Here is a 16,745-nt window from a genome sequence, read left to right as displayed (position 1 = left end):
CTGAACTTTTTACGGATTTAATTTCCAACAGTTTTTGTAATAGTCAATGTTTACTAGTCAATGTTTTCAATACATTGCGATGTGGGTGCTAAATTCGTAAATACAGTAATTACTACATAACATTACCATGTATTGAACTGCTTTTTCTGTCAATTTGTCATAAAACATGATGTTTTGGTGCTTAATTTGTTAAATCATAACATAATTTGACGTTTAATAACATTTTCCTTAATCCCTCCTTATTATCCAATGTTTTTGCTTATCCAACGTTCTGTCGGCCCGTTTATGTTGGATAAGCGAGACTCTACTGTATTTACATTCACTATATATCCCTCAAATGCGTCTACATTGCAAAATTAATGCATTTTGACACCACTTCAACTGCCATGGCTCAGTGCTATGGAATTATAGCCATTGTAGTTTCACAAGGTCTTTAGCCTTCTCTGCCAAAGAATGCTGGTGCTGCACCCAAGTACATATCCCAGGATTTGATAGCACTGAGCCAGAGCAGTTAAAGTGGTGTGAAATTCTACACTTCAGAAGCATCCAAATTCAACACTTTTCTGATATAGACTATTATCCTTTTTGGTAATTGGTTGTATCAATACCTAGAAGTTGGAGTTTTAAAGCCTAAGCTGGTCTCCCCTAACTTAATTTACATTCTCTCATTGGATAAAGACCAGTGTGAAGCGCTCCTGAAATTACTGTATTTCAAACATTAACTGTCTTGTTTTGATATTGGATGCTGCAATTGCTTTTAGTAAATTCAATCAACAAACCTAGTCACACTGGGACACTTGCATATGAGTTGATTTCCCCTCAATTAAGTCACTGCCTGTCTTCTGCGATTTATATGTTTGAAAAGCAAAGTAATTTTGGAAACAATGGATTTGCAAAATGTATTGCTGACCAAAGATGACAAATAGAAAACAAATCCAGTATAAACATTTGCACTGTCAAGAGAATGGGAAAGAGGTTCTTAATGTACTTATAACTAGCATGTTACATAGACTTTGAAAAAATTTGTTTAAGAATTGGCTTTCCAGTTAATCTAAATTAATATCCCTGGATGGATCATAATGGCTAAGATCGGATATAAGGCCTTTGTGATACACAAAAGCTCTTTATAACTAGAAAGACTGTCCAAGAAACAAATAAAACAGGGACAATAATATGGCTAGAAGTCTTATTTGAAAACTGGAAGGCAGAGAGTGTGTTTAAACTGGCCGGGTTGTGGCGCAGCTGGTTAGTAGCCAGCTGCAATAAATCACTACTGACCAAGAGGTCATGAGTTCAAAGCCAGCCTGGGTTGGATTGAGCACCCGACCATTAAATAACCTAACTCTTTTTATTGACCTAAACAATCCGAAAGACAGTTGCATCTGTCAAGTAGGAAATTTAGGTACTGCTTTATGCAGGGAGGCTAATTTAACTAATTTACGACACCATAAAAACGTCCAGCAGTGTGCGGAAGAATGAGGAAGTGCTCCATCAAGGATTCGGTGTCACAGTGGATGATGAAGCGGCAGCTCCCCCTGTGGCTGGAATCGAGCATACCCTCATGAAGCTGGAAAATATTTAATTGTCTCTGTGTCTGTGTCTCTATGTCGTATGTCTAATGACATTGAATGTTTGCCATGTAAATGTACATTGTGATCCGCCCTGAGTCCCCTTCGGGGTAAGAAGGGCGGAAAATAAATACTGGAAATAATAAATAAATAAATAAAACTGTATCATATAAGTCTACATTGACCACATAATGCAGTTTCAAACTGTATTACATGGCAATGTAAATAGGAGCCTCTGACTATAGTTCCAGTTGCTCCAGTACTAGAAACTGACTTGGGGACATTACATTTCTACCCTTTCATTTTTCTCTATTTCACTCCCAACCCTTCTCATTGTAGTTCTCTTGGTATTAAGGTATTTTTACTGAACTATTCAAATAGTTTGTCCCCAGAGTAACCACGCCAAGCAGGATCCTAGAATAAAATGATTTCCTAGAATTCTTTTGCCTCCATTCAAATATTTGGCAAATGGTTTCCAATGGAATGCATGGACTGCAGTAGGCCAACAACGCTTTAATTATTTCAGAGTTCCCTCTCCAACCCCCAGACACAGAAAATTGTAATGTACAGTAGAATGTTTTCAAAATGAAGCAGAAAGGAGAAACCCAAAGGCTTGGGAGAGCTACAAAGTAGCTAGTAGCTACTCTTTTTAAAAGGGATGCTTGGCTCAGTTCTCACGTTCTGCATTCTAGCAGTTCAGTGAACCAGTGCTTAACAAGGGTGTCTCATTATTACTTTAATTAAAAGGCTACCACTAAATATTTGGCATTATTGAAGGAAATTAAAATAAATATTATCAAATGCCACAGTCACAACTTTGAATGCAACCTTATATTTGAATCTTATATCTGCCAGACTGAATTGCTAGAAATGGCTTTTGCCACTAAAAACATGGAGGAATTGGATCAAAAGCGATAAAACAAACTCTTGGGTCTGATGTGTATGTTTATTTTCATGCTTTGAATTGATCCATTTACAGGTTGTTCGCTGCTTTGAGTCCCGATTTTGGAAGAAAAGCAGGTTAGAAATAAATAAATAATTAATAATAATAATAATAATAATAATAATAATAATAATAATATCATCAACAACACAACACACCAGACATCACAGTTGTGGAAAAGAAAAAGGTTTGGATTATTGATGTCGCCATACCAGGTGACAGTCAAATTGATGAAAAACAACAGGAAAAACTCAGCCGCTATCAGGACCTCAAGATTGAACTTCAAAGACTCTGGCAGAAACCAGTACAGGTGGTCCCGGTGGTGATTGGCACATTGGGTGCAGTGTCAAAAGATCTCAACCGGCATTTAGAAACAATAGACATTGAAAAAATTACGATCTGCCAACTGCAAAAGGCCACCCTACTGGGATCTGCGTGCATCATCCCAAAATATATCACACAGTCCTAAAAGCTTGGGAAGTGTTCGACTTGTGATTTTGTGATACGAAATCCAGCATATCTATCTTGTTTGCTGTGTCATACTATGTCATTGTGTCAATAATAATAATAATAATAATAATAATAACACGTGCCCATTCAAGCAATATATTAGATCTACCAAAAGTAGGAAAAAGGGCACACCTCTCTTTACTAGCAAAGAAATAATATAAAAGAGGCCATGTGTGTCTCAGAATAATAATAATCATCATCATCATCATCATCATCATCTTTATTGTTATTCCATCGTTCTCCCAATATAGGAACTCAACAACAACATTTTTTATAATGGTCCAAAGACCCTTATTGAACCATAGATATACAAGATATGCAGGTTAATGAGATTTAATGAGGTTTAATTGAGTTGATTAAACACACAAATGGGTAAAATTTACAAGTTAAAAACTGCTTAAAACACGTTTGCTAAAAACATAGATAAAACGCTACGAAAGTGTTGCCGTGTTTCAGCCTGTATCTAAAATTGGAATTGTCTAATCCTGGTTGCCTCAGAAAGAAACTTGGCAACTGCCAAGGTCATGTGGGGAAGGTCGTCACAAAGTAGAAACTTCACATAAAATTTCACTGGATTAACTGATAAGTTTCTTAGTTGGGGGTTGATTATGTGTGTTCGGGCCTGTTCATAGAAACTACATGATAGTAGAATATGGTAGATGCATTCAACTTCCTGTTTGTTACAAGGGCAGAATCTTTCATTATAAGGGGTACCCGTAAATCTCCTACACAGAAATTCAGATGGGAGCACATTACACCTTGCTTTGGGAAATAGGAAGCGGTATTTGGCCACAGTCAAGTTTGCTATGTGAGACTCACAGCAAAAGGATACAGTCATATAAGATCTCAGTTTCATTTCACAAATGAGCAAAGACATAACAATGAGCCTAGACCAAAATCAAGCACTTTAATTATTGTGAGGATAATATGTGGAGCAGTTTGGCTTCACATATTAAAAATAAATTCTTTTACATTGCATTATGTAAAATAAATTCTTACAATGCACTATGTCTTGAGTATCTAACCTATGTAGGGCTCAAAGCAAAACTGTTACCTAAAATGCAGTCTGTGCTAAAAATGTATATTATATTTTTTAAAAAAGCAAACAGTGAAATAACCCATTCCTAAACCAGTGTTTGTACCAGCTCTGGTGATTTATTACTCACAACATTAATAAACCAAATGACAGCTCTGCGGCATACTCATACATCACCTACCTGACAAGATCCATTCCTAGGAGAGCTTCTGTTTCCAAGGCTGGCTCTTTAGTGACAATGGCTTCATTGGCAATGAAGACTCCATGCTCATTGGCTCCCATTTCTGCCCCCCAAAGCCAGGATGGTCTACTCAACGCAATGGCATTTGTTCTGGTCACCTGGTCAATTTCCATGTATGTGCACTAGATGGACAAGGAGGAATAAGATTATTTTCTCCATAAAACGGGCAATATTATCAGGTTTATGTGTCAACCTAGAAAGGTTATAATCCTAGGTCAATGGTTCTCAACCTGGGGTCCCCAGATGTTTTTGGCCTTCGACATCCAGAAAACCTAACAGCTGGTAAACTGGTGGGGATTTTTGGGAGTTGTAGGCCAAATACATCTGGGGACCCCAGGTTGAGAACCACTGTCCTAGGTTAAGAAGCCAAAAGATAACTTACCAGCTTGTTTTAGGCCAGGTATGGGGGCATGTGATCCTCAAGATCAGGGCTTCTTAAACTTTTCCATTTGGAACTCATTTTTTCTTGAGAATTTTTTATGTGACCCCAGCCATATAAATACATTAAATATCTATAAAAACCAAACGTTACTGATAACAAATCAGCATTTTCAAATCTGTCTAAGTAGGCTGGTTTTCCTTTTTGTGGAGTACAGCTGAAGCATCTTCTGCAGAGTTTACTGTAAATACTGCACAATAGATCCATATAAATGTCTAAACCAGCCACTAGCCACCTCATTAGATGAACTCCTTTCCCCATCGTACGCCAATTGCTCTCCCCTTTCCCGATGGAGTCCATTACACAATGCATGCGTACATCTGGCCGGGCTCTGTCGAGAAAGGGGAGAGCAAGTGGCGTATCATGGGGAAAGGAGCCTTCCCATGTTGTCTTCAAAAAATGGGGGAAAACTGGGCGGCAACACTTCCCCGCATGTGACGGAGTCCCAGGTAAATCAGGTAATGTGGGACATGGAGGAACAGGTTCTCCACAGACCCCGCCAGGACCCCATGAATTCGCCACGATGTGTGGTAAATCCAAAGATGTTTGTGATGAGGTTGTAGGTGATGTTCAGAAATCTTTTACTATTGCCAAATTTTTCAGGACCCCAACATTTGGGGTCGGGACCCACAGTTTAAGAAGCAGTGCTCTGGATATTCTTCAACTGCAAATCCCATCAGTTTCAAGCAGCACAGGCAATGGTAGAGGTTGATGGGAGCTGTAATCTACATCATCTGGAGGACCGCCTGTTTCCTGTCCCTGTTATAAATTATAGCATAACGTTTAGAACAAGTCAGTGGGATCCACAATGACCTTTGGACTTGTGTACACCTCACCACGACAGACAGGATGTCACCTCAAAAACTTTAATTGTGGTCTCTGGTTGTCAATATAAGCAGGCTGCTGTAATGTTTATATTTGAGCGGTAGGTAGTACTTTGCAGATAGCCATTTTTAAAAAATTAATCCACTCTAACTACATTGCTGTAAAATTACTAGAGTTCCTGGAAATAAATCCTTCAGAAAGTACATCAAACGACAAAGCACTTCATAGGAATGACTGTGGATTTTGTTTGGTTTCCTGTGCTATGGGACACTGGAACTGAGAATTGTGTAGCCTATTAGAATTACGGGGTCTATTAAGGATTACAGTGTGTCATTAGATTCTCTCTTCCCACCTCGGCAAAAAATCTAGTATAATTATGTTTATAAAAGAGTATTCACGTTTATATTTGTGCTTGTAACATTCCTAATGGCACCTAACTGTAGTGATAATAATTGTCAATTGTCAAGAAAAGAGGGAACTAATGAAATGTAGTTAGAAAAGCATGTCCATGACTGATATAGATCATAGGGTACCTTGCTCAACAATTAGTATAATTGTTAAGAATAAAACCAGTGTTAGATTATTTAAAAAACGACTCCAATGCATACTAAAGTTATTTAAAACTGGGGCAACCTAATTGCTGACATGGAAAAACTTTTAAGTGTGTGGATTCAAGATCAAATCAGTCACAATATTCTTCTAAGCACAGGAAATATCCAGAAGGCTGAAAAAGAGAGCCATCCATGGAAGAAACATCTGAGGCTAGCAAAGGCTGGCACAACAGTTTTAAAACAAAGTCCAATTTGTCTTAAATCAAACCGCAGGAAGCAGCAGCTAGAGGAGATATCACAGCTGCAGAAATGTATTTGCAGAGCTGGAAAAATTATAAAGATGCTAGCTACGTAAGGGAACAGTTGTTCAGTGTAGATGAAATGTCCCTGTACTGGAAGAAAATGCCATCTATAATTTTCATAGCAAAAGAAGACAAATTGGATTCAAAGCTGCAAAAGGTAAGTCAATGCTGCTGGCAAGTGCTAATGAAGCTGGCAGCTACAAACAAAAGACTGTGTTTCAGAGAATTCAAGGGACCTTAACAACTATTTAAAACCTAGATTTCCATTATATTGCAAGAGTAATGCAAAAAGGCTGGATGACTGCTGATTTATTTACAACTTGGTTTTCAGATTATTTCAAGCCTGGAGTTCAAAACTGCAGAGAATAAAAAAAAATCCCTTTAATAATAATAATAATAATACCATAATAATAATAACAACAACAACATCTCCCAGAAGGACTCGGGGTGGCTTACAGAAGCACATACACATAACACATAAAAACAGAGGTAAAATTACATCACATATTAAACAATGTTAACAACAGTTAAGATAAAAACAACACATTACAAAAAGTCCAATTTAAAAATCAATAAAACACAGAACTAATTGCCATAAAATGGATAATACAACATCTCGGCTGTGGTCCAATTCAACCATTAAAGTGTCAGTGACAATATTAGATTGGTCCTTTGATTAGCACATGTCTTAATCAGATGTCTTTATGGTGCTATTGTTTGTTGTGAATGCTCCAGATCATCCTAGAGCTCTGGCTGAGATTGCATCTATACAGTAGAATTAATGCAGTTTGACATGGCTTTAATTGCCATGGCTCATAGTTATATGAGGGTTGAATGAAAAGTAATGCCTCCAACTTCGTTACTTGGGTTTGGATGGGAATATTTTAATAAATCAAACGCAGAAATAATCCTTAGAATGTGCTCTTTAACTACCACTGTTCACTTTTCTACATAATCACCAGACAATTGGATAAATTTCTGCCAACAATGAAGCTGTCATGGAAGAAGTCGACACTCTGTTTCCGCAACCAGTGTCTCACAGTACCCAACGTGCACAGATCTTCCGATAGCCAAGCAAAGCAATAATGTGACCCACACGTTCTTGTGAAATGCCAATTATGCTTGAAATTTCTCTCTGAGTGATACAACGATTGTCCTGAATCAATCTGTCAATCTTTTGCTTGTGAAACTAGGTGGTTGCTGTCACAGGACGTCCAACTCTTTGTTTGTCACGCAAGCCAGATGTTCCCACCTCAACATCTTTAAACTTACTCACCCAACGACACACAGTACTCACATCAACACAATCATCATAAACAGCTTGCATTTTCTGATGAATCTCTTTTGGGGTGACACCTCCTGCTGTCAAGAATTCAATGACTGCACAATGCTTAAGTCGCATTGACCGACTGTCTGCGCAGGGTTCCATACTTCGCACTTTAACAACATAACCATTCAATGTTAAGGCTTTCCGCCAAATGGAACCATAGAGGAGAGTCTACTGAACAAGCCTGTACCTGCCGCATACCAGTACAGCCATCCTTTGAGGAGTCACTTCTGACACGAAAAAAAAAATCAGAAAGTATGGGATACTGGAGAAATATAACCAACATATCTGAGATACCTACATGCCAAGCCCTAGATGTCTGTAGGCTGTATGGAAATCTGTCACTGATTAAGCACAACAGCATTTTCATAGATGCCAAATATATATAGATGGGTAACATTTAATATTTTCAAACAGATAGAATATGCAATTTTCCAGCAGAATTCAACATAAGGTACAAAGCCCTGAGGGAACAACTTCCAAGAGGAAAGAATTCAATCTGATTTTATAGTTGGTATATTTAGAAAGACACTACTGATGGGCTAGATATCTTTCTTCTGACAAATGTATATATTGTATGTTTAGAAATGTTTTACAACAGATCTGTTAACAGGTAGTCTAATTTTATAAAAGCAATAAAAAAGCAACTGCATGAATATTTCCTTTCTGTAGATGTTTGAATAATTTCATCAGAAAGCAAAACATGTTGCTTTTCTCACTAATGCTTTTGTTGTACAAATCACAATCAGACTCAATTGGGTTGGACTGGCAGTGCTAGGATGCATCATACAGTACAAACAGAACAATCAGTGCTCTTCATGATAAAACCAAAAAAAAAGGCAACTGATTTGACTTTGTCTCCTGAGCAACAGAAAAACTCTGAAGATATTGTCTAGAATTTTTGTTTAAAATTTGAACCCAGAAGCCAAGGTCCACATATCTTTGGCCCAATGTACTTTAACTCTGATCAAAAGAGTATTCTGAGCAGAGAAGCAAAAGACAAGAGCTTAATCTGTCCAAGGAGAACCCTTCTATTCTCTTTGCTGTAACACCATTAAATGGTCTTTTTGAATGCTTGGACAGGGAAATGGAGTGTCGAGAAAGTAAAGGGGGTAAAAGTCTAGAGGTACAGTTCCATACAACCAAAAGTCAGTTTCCACTTCTACGCTGACTACTGATTGATGTGCAAAATTTAAAAATATAAAATTACCTTCAAGCTGTATGTATAAGGTGTGCATGAAACATAAGCGAATTTCATGTTTAGACTTGAGTCCCATGTCTAAGAGGTATATGCAAATATTTTAAAATCCAAAAAAACCCTGAAATCCAATACACTTATGGTTCTAAGCATTACTGATAATGAATACTCAATACCTCCCCCCCATGGCACTCCACAAAATGATCCTCAATTTATCAATGGGTTATATTAAAGTCAATTAAATTTGGCCCCAAAACCTGCCCTCAACTTAAATGTAAGGTCAATACACACACACACACACCATATACTATAAGTACTCCAAGGCACTTTTCATTCTAATACCACTAAGTTTGGTAACATCCCAGAACTATTTGACTGATAATTCTTAATGCTTCTCTCTGAATAGAAAATCCCAAGAAACCATAGGATGGTACACCCATTAAAGCAGCACTAATAAATGGGAGGGGGGGGCTGTCCCTTTTTTATTTTGCAGTGTGAGATATTGGAGGGGCACATTAGCAAATAAACACACTTAGAGACATGAGAAGAGATAAAAATGCCTATAATCTTTATTAGTAGAAGGCTTCCAGCATCAACAACCTATCGGCACTCGTGGACCATGAAAAAAGTTCTGTGGAGTACTGTTTTTTGGCACTACTGATATTATAGTTCCAGAAGGAGTGAGTGGGGCGGAATATCCCACTTCCATACATTTTTGCGTCTTGACATTTCCACCATTGCAGGGTAATATTACCAGCATTGCATGTGAAATATTCATGTTTGCTTTAGCTGGAGAGATCAAAAGTCAAAAATAGTGATGCTGTTTAGAATCAAATGTTTTAAATCCTGGAGATAAAGGCTCTGTGGCAGCAGCCCAAGGCTCACAAGTGCACAATCAACCAATGTTTTAGCCTTTGCTAGTTCTGTAAGTGGCTGTTCATTGATAACATGCAATGACAGAGCCTTCTTCTGGCGATGCTTCTGGTCCTGCCAACTGTATCTTTGTTATTTTGCATCATGTCAATTTATAAACAACCAGATTATCATAAGGACATTATAGGATATTCATCTCTTTTCCACACCTATTCCTTCCATTTCAGTCTCGAAATACTGTCCTGAGCTTCTTGTAGAAATGTGAAAGCACGCTCTTGTTGAGCAAAGAATTTGTACTGGTATGAAGCATGTAAGAGAAACCATGCAGCAGGCCGAGGTGATCGAGAGGTGGGAAGGCACTTGCATCTATGTCTTCCTTGTGCTTCTCAAACATGATCCGGGTAGTATGGGAAGGCAGGAAGCTCCCTGCACATGCATGGTCTGCATGGTGAATTTGTGGTGGCAGTTTTGTAGCTTAATCCATGGCGTCCAAGTTGTTTGATCATAGTCTCCTCTGGGTTCATAGGCGTGGAGGCTCTGGGCCATGAGAGGTGGAGAGGGAGAATCTTTGGGACGCCAGGGGGATGGGGTATTCCAGTTGAAGACTGCCTAAGGCCAGCAGGGTGCCAAGGAAGAGGGCTTTTGGGACATCGTAATGTTGGGCTTGGATGGCACCCAGTCACGGAGCTCAGGGGAGACATCCTTTCGGCCTTAGGGAACTTAGGCAGGGAAAATCTGATGTTCCTTCTCCTCCTCCTCCTTCTCCACAGCATCTTCCTTCCACTCTTGATGTCCCAAAATGCCACCTTCACCAGCCTCCTCATGGACATGGGTGGCAGGTCCCCCTGGGTGATGGAGTAGGATCGTAGGGGTGGTGGCTCATGGTGCCTCCTCTTGGGCCTCTTTCTTCTGCTATTCCTTAAGGAGCTTCTCCTTCTTCTTCTTTCCCAGAAAGTGCAACAGTATTTTCTGCCACTCAGGCTTCAAACTAAGCATTCCGTCATGACTTGAAAAAAATTACTTGATTTGTATATCTATTTTATATACCTATATACCTGGGGTTGTGCAAAAATGTCTCAGTCAAAAGTAGGGTCATGAGAGGAAAACGTTCTGCCCCAAGACATAACCTTTAAGAATATCTTTTGCCTACACCAATAAATGATAATAAAAAATACATGTAAAAGAGCAACTTTAATAGTAAAGTGAATCTGCATTGCAAAATTTGTATTTAGATATTTAAATGAATTTTTTTACTATACTGGTTCATAAAATCAAGTACCGGTACTTTTAACAAGTTTAGACAGCAAACTTTTTCTGTCATTTCCATGCACTGAAGAACGAAACTCCACCTGTTTTTTCACAGCAGGGTTGAGGCCGTTCTCTGCAGGAGCCCTACTTACTAACAGTCTACGTGTCAAATAAATAAGCTTTATCACCCCAGCAGGCAGACAAGGAACAGAAAGAATCCCACAAAGTAAGCTGAATAGAGGAAGAAAAAGATGATCGAGACTGGTCCCCATGGAAACACACTGCCGGGGTTATCCACAGCCATTCTTTTCTTCCATAAGATCTCTGGTTCCAAGCAGATATGATGCCTTCAAAAACATACATCTGGCGCTATAACTCACAGAAATCTCACAGGAAACCCAACAAATATGATCACCCAAAATTAGTTTGCTGAGGTACAGTCCAAAATGATGCTGTTTAAAGCAGGCAAAAGCACCACTAGGTTTTGGACTGTGGGATTTATTTTTATTATTGTTTAAAACCACTTATATTATGCAATATAAACTATCTGTGAATGCCTTATTGACTGTGCGCTTTGCTTGCTAACTTTGGAGAGAGGGGCAGAGAAACAGATATCTTAAGGTGCATCTACATGTAGACCTAATGGAATTTGACTCCACTTTAACTGACGTGGTTGAATGCTATGGAATCGTGTAGTTTGTAGTTTTTTAAGGCATTTAACCTTCTGTGTCAAAGAATGCGGCTGCTTCACCAAACTACCAATCCCAGCACTCTGAGCCATGGCAGTTAAAGTGGTGTCAAACTGCAAAATAAAAAGAAAGAGGATAAATGCTGGTAAGGACTGGGAGTATGAGGCAGAAAATTAAAGCATACTGATCAGCAATAGTCAGATTCCTTTCTCTATGGGCTAAACTGACATCTATAGGATACAATTGGTCATCCACATATAAAGGTTTCACTAATGAGTTCTTGGTTGTCAAGGTTTTAAGGTTTCACGTTTTTTAAAAAGCATTCATTTGTATTTTTACACTTTTGCAGAGACAGATATTGTGCTCTTATTCCCTGTGAAACTGGAGGGCCAATTGTGTATGCTGCATGCCGATGAGCTTCATGTCAATGAGCTTCACCTTATTTTCAAAAAATAACTTCCAAGTAAGTCTGTGGAGTGCTAGTCCACTTTCGTTTTCTCTCAAAGTTAGTTCCTTCCAGCTAATTCTCACACATAAGACACAAGCACACACTCTCCAGGAAATTCTCTCTAGTCATCTAAGGAGCTTTCTCCTTTTTCAGCCCAAAGATGCCATCCCAGCTTATCAAATGATTCATGTATCTCATTATAAACATTCCTTGCAAAAGGTGCCAGAAAGTGTGGCTAGCCTAACGATTCTAAAGCAATTAGATGGTTCAGAATTAAGAGAAATTAGAAAATCAAAATTCTATCTGAAGACCTCATCAGACAGGGTGAACTTAGCATCCTAGGACACTTTCACCTCATCTATAGAATGGATCCTGACAACGGACATCACATGATGTTGTGTGACTTCTGAGGGAGGCCCCGCCCCCAACGAGGCTTTTCGTGTTGTGTTGGTTCCAATGGAGCAGAATGTTTCTGCTCTATTTAGGATGACACTTCCCCTGCATGATGGGGAAAGCATCACTGTGTCAACTGGCAAATGGTTCCCCGTGTGACAAGGTGGCCTGATAGTTTTGGAGACATCGGTTTTAGAGGTGGTCGACAAAATTCTGAGAAATTCAGGGCAACTAAGATGAACTTAGAGGGCAATTTTCTACTCTTAGGACAAAACTGAAAGGTAAAGCCTGGTTTTAAAAAGTAAAAACACAAAACATATATGTCTCAACAAAACAAAACAATGAGGAGTTGCACACCTTGTTTTTTAAATGTGTCGCATTTCCCAGAGGCTAATAAAAGCACCATTTTGGGAGGATTCCATGATCCCTAGGAAGGTGGAGGTCAATGATTCCCTAAAATTGACCCTTAAATAGTATGGGCAAATTGCAACACTGGAACTGCTGTGTAGCAGAAGTCTTCAGAAATTATCAATGAGAAGCACTTGATCATCAATCAGATGATCTAGCACTAAGCACTAATAACGGCAACTGCTCTTGACCACCAGAGAAGGAGTACACATTGCACTTCTAAGTCTTCATATTTAAGGAATGTTTGGTGATAACAGATGGTACCTGCAAAGTTGACCAAATTAGGAACAATCTTGTACCTCTCCTTCCTATTTGATTCCAAAGAAGATGCTATGAGACTAAAGCTATATCTGTTGTCAGAAGATGAGGACAAACCAATTGAAATCTAATCCAGACAAGACAGAGGTTCTCCTGGTCAGATCAAGGATTAGGGATTCCTCCTGTGCTGGATGATTATGAAAAAATAAAAGGCATAAGGTTCTGACAAAAATACCTATGTCAAACCACAGATTAAGTAGAAACAAAGCTTTTATCTTTACCTCAACTTTGCATCCTGGATCATGAGTAGCAGCAGCAAAGTAGACGACTTCCTGTACTTCGTCCCGAGGCCGTGCAGAATTTTTTCCCACTATTACAAGGCCATCTTTTGTATGTGGTGGAAATGCAACAAAAGAGTAACTTGGAGGTGGCAGAGCCATCCTAAAAAAAGGGGAAACAATGAAGAGAAATTAAGAACATTGGAAGCTTCCTTATTTTTGATCAGACCTTTTCTAAATCCAATCCAATATTGTCCTAAATGTTTTGGACAGAGGTCTTTCTGATCACCTGCTACCTGGTCATTTTCACAGGAGATGCCAGGAATGGATCACGAGGCCTTTGCAAATGAGGCGCTCTATGAGTGTTACATGTTCCTTCACTATACAATACTAACTATAATATCAAAAGGAAAAAGGATTCCCATGACATCTTCAAGACTTTTTTTTTGTAGATTATCCACTTCCTCAGCTACAAAACCTAACAAGTAAAAAATAAAAATAAATTCAGGATAATATTTTGCAGTCAAGGATTTTTTGATTTCATCAGCTAAATAATTTGTAAGAAACATCAGCTAGATCTTATGAATCTGCTGGTAGTTCAATAAACAAAGTATTTTATGTGAAAAAGAGGAAGGATAAGAGAACCAAATGACTGAGGAAAATCTTGGTAAAACCAACCGTAATCCATGCAAAATGAAACTCTTTATTACAAAATACTTTAATAGAGCTTTAGAAAAGAATTGTAAATACTGCAGGCACTATGCCAATTTGCTACCTGTTGTAATCCACATAGTATTTAGTCACACAATACCTCAAATAAAACAATAGTGCTTTAATGGCCTCCTATCAATTCATGACTTACAATCAGATGGCAAACAGGAATCATAACCTGTTGTGTATCATGGATGCCAGATACAGTTTGGCATAATATTTGAAATAGCCAAGCTGTTATTTAGACTATTTATACAGTTACTTTTCAAGCCAAATTCTTTCAGAGCAGTTCACTTGAATTTAATCAACCAAATCAATACAAATGTAATTTTTCAAAAGCAAAAACCTAAGCAATAGCAACAAAGAACCAGTTTGAAGCAATCAATAAAAGCTGAGCATACAAAAAGGCTGAGGGAAATAAAAGATTAATAAATTGTTGAAAAGTAATCAGACTTAGTGGGTCTAGGGAACTTGTTGAGACTGCACTGGCCTCCTACAAAGGAGTTGTTGTTTTTTATTGGTTATCAGCTTCAGGTAAAACATAACTTGATGTCTCAATGCCTTCTTGACATATTAATGTGGATGAAGACACTTAGGACTTCATCACATGGGCAAATTTACCCGTCGTTTGACACACCACAGTTCAGGGACGGAGCTACGTCCAGCAGGGCCCTGTCCCCAAACTGTGGTGAAAGTGTCGTACGAGGGAGCAATGAGAACATGGGAGGCTTCCTGGATTATCGTTACCTACAACAGGGTGAGCATGGGTGGAAGCAGGCAGAGACACTTTGAGGAATGGGGAAGGTGGTGCTGTGGGGCAACGGATTCCCTTGCTGCCTGCCGAATTCAACATGCTGCCTGCCGAATCCCTCCATTGTCAACAGAATGTGATGAGATCCATAATAAGCATAGAAGCCCATGTTTGATGAGTCTAGGGACTCCTCAGTAAATACCAAAAGTCATAGCTATCCAAGTTGCAATCTAAACAGTGTAGTAAATGGTATCCCTTATAAGATGGGTAACAATTCAAACAAGTATCAAAGATAGGCTGTAGATCAGTGGTTCCCAACCTTTGGGCCTGCAGGTGTTTTGGACTTCAACTCCCAGAAATCCCAGCCAGCTCACTAGCTGTTAGGAACCGAAGGTTGGGAACCACTGCTGTAGATCTTTGAAATGGTGGGAAGCTACAACAGTGTATGCCTGCACACCAGTGTTATGCTCAGTGTATAGCAGAGCTTTCCAAATATTTCATATTGGTGACTTATTTTTTACAGATGCATCAGTAGTTCAGTTTTACCAGCAAACCAGAAGTTAAACCAATTCTTTATAAGAGATACGAATGCACACATAATTTTTAAAAACAAAATATATGTGGACACAACATATTTCACAAAAATCTTCATATTTTTAAAAATATATGATATGATGCCTATTTCACACAGACTCACACAGAAGTTCATACAACACATCTACACCTTTTAGCTGGCACACTAACATGTCGCAACACATGGTTTGGAAAGCTCTGGGCCAAGATAAGCCGTTCCTGAAACCAGTGGCTTCAGACTTCCTCCTTCGCTGTCATGAGAGGGAACAGAGCCTGAGACATAGCAGTACCAGTTTGCTACCTTCCTCTTCACTCACATTGCAACTAGGGGATGGACCAGGGTAAATTATAAATGCAAACAGTACTTAGGGAGAGCAGTCGGAGGAGGATTTACAACATTCCTCTATTGGTAACATCAGAGTACAGGCTGAGTATGGGTTAGCTGAATGCTTAGGATAGGAAGCATTTCATATATCAGCTTTTTTTCTCCCAGATTTTGCAGTATCTGTATTTGCATATATTTGTGCACAATGAGATATCTTGGAGTTGGTACTTAAGCCTAAACATGAAATTCATTTATGTCTTGTATACATCTTTTATACATAGTTTGAAGACTATGTTAAATACCTGTGTGCATGAAGCAAGATTTGAGTATACTGAACCACCAAAAAGTAACGGTGTCACTATCTGAGCCACCCAGGTGGACAATTTTGAATTTTGGACTATCACAGATTTTGGAATTCCAGATATAGGATGCTTAAGAGTCTCATTATTTGTATGCAAACAATGCCAGAAGCAGCATTGGGCTTCTAGTCACTTTCAACCCTGAAACATTTGCCCTAACTGCAACCATAATAATCTAACTTTCCTATTACAGTAGAGTCTCACTTATCCAACACTCACTTATCCAACGTTCTGGATTATCCAACGCATTTTTGTAGTCAATGTTTTCAATACATCGTGATATTTTGGTGCTAAATTCGTAAATACAGTAATTACAACATAGCATTACTGCATATTGAACTACTTTTTCTGTCAAATTTGTTGTATAACATGATGTTTTGGTGCTTAATTTGTAAAATCATAACCTATTTTGATGTTTAATAGGCTTTTTCTTAATCTCTCCTTATTATCCAACATATTCACTTATCCAACGTCCTGCCAGCCCGTTTATG

The 16,745-nt window shown here is 38.6% G+C and overlaps 1 protein-coding gene across 2 annotated transcripts in view; it reads right to left on the bottom strand.

The window, feature by feature from the left end:
- scrn1 (secernin 1) overlaps positions 1-16,745 on the bottom strand; it is a 42,728-nt gene that overhangs the window by 15,113 nt on the left and 10,870 nt on the right. For both annotated transcript variants that reach the window (XM_003222173.4, XM_062958243.1), the window contains 2 exons: positions 13,539-13,698; positions 4,239-4,420 (listed from right to left, as the gene is read on the bottom strand). In XM_003222173.4, coding sequence (XP_003222221.2) covers positions 4,239-4,420; positions 13,539-13,697 — 341 coding nt within the window. In that variant the 5' untranslated portion in view covers position 13,698. Of the gene's footprint in view, positions 1-4,238; positions 4,421-13,538; positions 13,699-16,745 lie in introns of those variants that run through there.

The sequence above is a fragment of the Anolis carolinensis genome, chromosome 6 (assembly GCF_035594765.1).
Source record: "Anolis carolinensis isolate JA03-04 chromosome 6, rAnoCar3.1.pri, whole genome shotgun sequence".
NCBI lineage: Eukaryota > Metazoa > Chordata > Lepidosauria > Squamata > Dactyloidae > Anolis > Anolis carolinensis.
The sequence above is the reverse complement of the archived record's forward strand: the minus strand, read 5'-3'. Positions and strand labels throughout refer to the sequence as shown.